Source organism: Pistacia vera, unplaced genomic scaffold (genome assembly GCF_008641045.1).
Source record: "Pistacia vera cultivar Batoury unplaced genomic scaffold, PisVer_v2 Contig65, whole genome shotgun sequence".
NCBI lineage: Eukaryota > Viridiplantae > Streptophyta > Magnoliopsida > Sapindales > Anacardiaceae > Pistacia > Pistacia vera.
This window is the reverse complement of record NW_022196501.1, coordinates 838962-844689: the sequence shown is the minus strand read 5'-3', so window position 1 is coordinate 844689 and position 5728 is coordinate 838962. Positions and strand designations below refer to the sequence as shown.

Below are 5728 nucleotides of genomic sequence, written 5' to 3'. Positions count from 1 at the left end.
CATTTGCATGCCGTTCGATCAATTTCTTGTACATTTACTTCTTCAAATTAATATATGTTAATACAAGTCTTGTATTTTTGTATTTATATCAATTCTGAGCATGCGCGTGACACTGCCCTTTTTAAACCCTAACCTTAATTTCTAGTTGATATTGCAAGCAAAGCAAGTATATTTGCCGCTTTGTAGTTTAATTTCCTTCAGTTCTCTTTCTTGCTACCAATTTGTATCAATATTATATGCATCTTAGAATCCACACATTAATAAAATAAAAGAAAAAAGAGAATTATGTATATTTTTATATCGGTATTTACTTGCTCTTTAATCTACATAATCATGATAATTTGTTTTTTAATTAAATTAATAAAATATATAAAAGTTGTTTATTGAATCATAAAGTGGTATAACACTTGTCTCATGCACCTAAAGACTCGCTTAATAAACAAAGCTGTTCGGTCTCTACTGGATTTAATTTCTTCAACCTTCCACCACTCTATTTTCTCTCTCTGTATATTATTATATATGCTCCAGTTTGGTTGCTTCACTTGCAAAATTCACCATCAAAATTAATTAACTACTCTTATTTCTTCCTAATTCTCCTTAATCCTTTTAATGGAAAATTTAATTTGTTCATCTTCTATAATTAATGCATCGTCTTAGATGGAAAGCATATATATAAGTTGAACATTTATATCTTTTTAAAGAATCCAATGTTTATGTCATCGAAACATAATCTGTCAGCTTCATGATCTCTCTCATTCTTCTATCTCCATCACACAGAGAAACGTGCATTTAGCCACTGTCTTTAATTGATTTTCTTAACGAGTTTTCTGGTTAATAAAAACAAGAAGAAAAAGGAAGAGTGTGAGAGAGGAAGATGATGAGTTGTTCAAGCCCACAAGATGATCAAAAATCTACTTCAAGAAATAATGGTCTAATCGTCCTTTCTTCATCAGCGAGACAAACACCATCAAATGGGCATGCCCCTCAAAGCCCGGAGGACCAAAAGCCATACAAGAAAGTAGTGAAGTACAAGGAATGTCTGAAGAATCATGCAGCTGCCATTGGTGGTAGTGCCACAGATGGGTGTGGTGAGTTCATGCCAAGTGGAGAAGAAGGCACCATTGAAGCTCTGAAATGCTCAGCCTGCAACTGTCATAGAAATTTCCATAAAAAGATAGAATGTGATTGTCCGTTTGAATGCTATCATCACTCACCAGTTGTTCCAATGGTCAACAGTGGTGGGAGAGCTCTCGTTCTGAGCCATCATCACAATCACCCAGCTGCAAGTACCTTCATTTCTTTAGGGGGAGAGCCGACTCATCACCACCAGCTGATAATGCCATACAAAAGTGGGTCAGCCATTTCAGAATCTGATGAAAAAGACGATGGAGGTGGGGTTGTGGGAAGGCCACTTGAGCATCAAAAAATGAGAAAGAGGTTTAGGACAAAGTTCTCACAAGAACAGAAGGAGAAGATGTTGAAGTTCGCCGAGAGGGCTGAATGGAGAATACAAAAACTAGAGGAATCGATTGTTCAACAGTTCTGCCAAGAGATTGGGATCAAGAGAAGAGTCCTCAAGGTTTGGATGCACAATAACAAGCATAGCCTGGCCAAGAAAAACTCCATTAATTAGTTAAAGAAGCAGTCTTTTACTTTTATATTCCTCTATATTATCATTCGGATTAATTTTCTAGCTTGTTCATTTAATTCTCTTTTCTTGTTAAATTTTTCATTCTCTAGGTCCTATAAATTAAATGTTAATGTTTAATATTTTGAAAATCTTCTTAATTTATAATTTTCTTCCTATCTTCTTCGTTTAAGGACTACTTTAAGCCTTGAACCAGCACTCTTGCTCTTCAGTAAATGAAAACAAAAAAAGAAGAAGAAGATTATGATGATGCATGCATGCATGACAAAGAATGAAAGAAGGCATCTCGGCCTTCTGTTTAAACAACTTGAAGGCATTATAAGATAAATTAGTCTCACTATCCCATGTCTGGTTTTGATTCCAAGGCAGTATGATAATTGATCGTGTTGTTGCAGGGACCATTAATTCTGGTAACCAGGTTCTGAGCATGTATTAAATTCATCCAACCATTTAGAGATTAAGATAGAAACAATAAATTGTTGAATTTGACTTACCATACTTGTGGGTATCTGTGCCAATCTATATATATTATAACATGAAACTTATAAAAATAAATAAATGCTAAAGTTGTCATATGTTTCGAAATTAACACTCATATAATTTTTTTTTTTTTTTTTTTTTAGCTAGCTAGTTCTGCCACAAAACATTCAATCGTAATATTTGCATTTATTTTCGTGTACTCTTAACCTGCTTTCAACGGAAGAAACTTAAACTATAAAATTAAAGTATCGCTGCCACTGAGATCATAAAAATTATTGGTAAATAATACTGCAAATTTTCACAATATTTATACATTTGTATAAAGAGTAATATTACAGTTATTGAAAGATGTGTATTAAATTCATACTTTGAATAACGTGATAAAATTCTGATCGTTGATTCATTATAAATTAATATTAATCTACGGTTAGGATTTTACTACGTCATTCGGTACACAAATTTGATGTGTAATTTTTAATAACTCTATCATTTTTCTTGTATAAATATCCATACATGGAATTATGCAGTCAGGAGATGGTTCCGGTGTTGGAGCAGTTCTAATTTCTGGTGGTGGTATTTAATAGAGAATAGATAAGTTACTGGACCAGCAATTTCGTAATTGTGGGATTGGAAATCCGTTCAAGTGTGTATCAATTTGACCTAGTAAGATTGAAAAACTGTGATCCATGCCCAAATACATTCAATAAGAAAAAAATCATTAATCCCAAATCATCACAGGGAGTAATAATTAACGATGATGATAATTCTATTATGCTAGATTAATTAGATGATAAGTGGAGAGTAGAAACTTAATTAAGTCGCTAAGGTGCATGTGCAAAAAGAAATATGATAATTCAATGAAACTTACTGGAATACATGATCAATTGAGGGATATTAATTAGATTGGGTTAATTAAGCCTAGGATACCAGCTAAAAAAGAAAGTTTAACACAATTAAGTAGGGGCTTAATTATGATAATCATAGGCACTAATTGATGCTTCCATGATCCTTCTTAGTTTAATTTCTTTAAAATAAAATGGTGGCTGGGATATATTTTAGGTGGCTTATGCTAATCCTAATTATTTAGCTTAATCATGTGATCATTCTTGCTAAGAAAAATAAGTGTTCAGTAATCATGGTTTAGACTATTTGGATTCTCACTTAAGCCAATTAGTGATCACCCTTTTCATTTCGCTATTTTATTATAAAAAGTGAGACTAAACTAAAGATTAAAAAAAAAAAAAAAAATAAATAAATAAAAATGAAAGCTTTTCCATTATGCGCGGTAATAGTTTAGGAGTTTTTATTTTTATTCTTTTTTCCTCCTCTGGAGATACTATTGATTTGTATAGCAATTAATTAAAGTGCTTGCATGTTATATAAGTCGACTCACAGCAAAATTAAGTCATATTCATTGTGTTAAACTTGTGTATTGAAATTTAAAGAAATGGATTTTGTGTTTGTCTTGTACTTGCGTATTGAAGAAATTAATTGTGTCTGTATTTGTTTTGGGATTTATGTTGATTTCATGAATATTATTTTTTTAAATTTTGTTTGAAGTAATAGAAAAAGGTAATATGGGCATTTAAATGGTTTCATTGAATATGAAATAAAAAAAAAGGATTGAATCCTACCAAAACTCTAGCGGTAGGGTGGCTTCTAATAGTTTTTTATAATCGTTGGGACGGTTAGACTTAAGGATTTTTCAGGGTTTAAAAAAATTAACCCTTCATTTTATCCAAAAAACCTAAACACTTGTGTGTCCACATTATTTTCTTATATTCATTTATCCTTATTTATTTATTAAAATGGATATTCATTTTAATAGTTATTATATTGAATGAATCTAAACTTTTTTGAGTCTTTATTATTCTTCTTCTTATTTTCTTTTATTTATCATTGATATAAATCACTTCATTGATTATCTGTTCATGTTATTATATTATCTATTTATTATTTTTATTTTATTCATTTATTTCTTATCTCTAGTCTGATAGATAAAGGTTGGAGCTTCAATTCATTGGGTATTCCATGATACCGCAACCCATCGATCTTTCACCCGTTTGAGCAATATGGAGAAAACTGAGAAGTCAACTTTTTTTTTTTCCCCCAAAATCGAAAACATAAACCCCTCAGTTGTCCATCACCTCTTCTCATCTATTTGCGGTGGCTTCCTTAATGTTAGTTCACCATGTATCATCACTTAAACACCATCATACAGTAGTCATATCAATCTAACAACCATAACTCTAAAAACAACATTTTTCTTTCATTTAGAGCAACTTGTTCCAGTAATCCATAAACCCTTCCAATCAAGATTTTTCTTTGTCATTCCTCTTCATTTTCATGCATCACCCCTTGAAGAAAGATTAACAATTTTTTCCAGAGACAAAAACACCAAATGTAGCAAGCTTTCTCATCAATATTCAACACATGAAGTTTTCTGCGAAAACTGGAGCTTTTTGCTGTGTTTTAATTCAAAATCTGGCTTTTTTTATTTGATTTTGGAGAGATCTTTTGCGGTTTAATGTTTTTGGGTTCCTTGGGTATCATTCCAAGTCATAAAAACAGTTTTTCATGAAGAAATTTGAGCCAAGTAGCAAAAACCTGTAATCTCAAAATATTGCAGAATTATTCCTATAGTGCACCTGAAATAGCCTATTTAAATTTTCTGCATTTAACGGATCAAATCAATTGTTTCAATATAAATACTGTTTTGGCTTCAAATTCTTGATATTATTTGCTTGGAATATTTTCAAACACATCTCATTTGACTAATTCATTGGGTGGTTGACTCCCACATCATAATATTTTCATATTATTGCCCTAGCCTTCTTTGGTTTATAGTAGCAGTGCATGAACTGCAACGGGGAACTCTCCGAGAGACTTCTTTTCAACAAGATCACGAGTTGGCTCGCCCATCAACTCACAATTCATGGTTGAACAAAAAGAGAAACAACAAATTCTACACCCAAAGCAACCTACATCCAGCCCTTGTGAAATAGATTTGACATGTTCATTATTGTTTCAATTGTAATTGATTTTGCTATAATATTTTAATTTATTTAATTCCAAAAGACCATCAAAAAAAGGTCTTGAACCAATATTTCTTCATGTTTGTCCATATTCTTTATTCATATAAGTCTTGTATTGCCCTTGTGGGAAGCTTTTCTTGCATTCTAATCATATATGAAAGTAAAGAGTTATTAGTCCTTACGCATTGAGGCATATTAGTTGTTATCACTTATCAGCAAATTAAACAAGAGTAATGACTTCTTGAGTCAACAATTGTAACGTCAAGATAAGTTGGTGATTTCAATTTAGGTGTTTGTTATCAATTTTTTCAAATTTAGATAAGTCAAATTCTTTTTTTTTTTTTTTATTCAGTTGTATATCACTTAGAATAAGCAAATGCAAAAAAAAAAAAAAAAAAAAAAAAAAAAAAAAAAAAAAAAAAAAAAAAAAAAACAACAACAAAGAGACTTGGGGATTGTTTTTTTTTTTTGCACTAAACACTATTAGATTTTCATTTTCACCTAACATTAGATCTTAATTGTTTTAAGAAAAATGATCCTTTTTTTTATTTTAAATTTGGTCATG

At 31.1% G+C, this 5728-nt stretch overlaps 1 protein-coding gene across 1 annotated transcript; it reads left to right on the top strand.

The window, feature by feature from the left end:
- Positions 1-658: 658 nt before the first annotated feature.
- On the top strand, positions 659-1639 carry LOC116111789 (zinc-finger homeodomain protein 4-like). Its single transcript, XM_031397943.1, has one exon. The coding sequence runs from the start codon at positions 875-877 to the stop codon at positions 1631-1633; it is 759 nt and encodes a 252-aa protein (XP_031253803.1). The 5' UTR covers positions 659-874; the 3' UTR covers positions 1634-1639.
- Positions 1640-5728: the final 4089 nt, after the last annotated feature.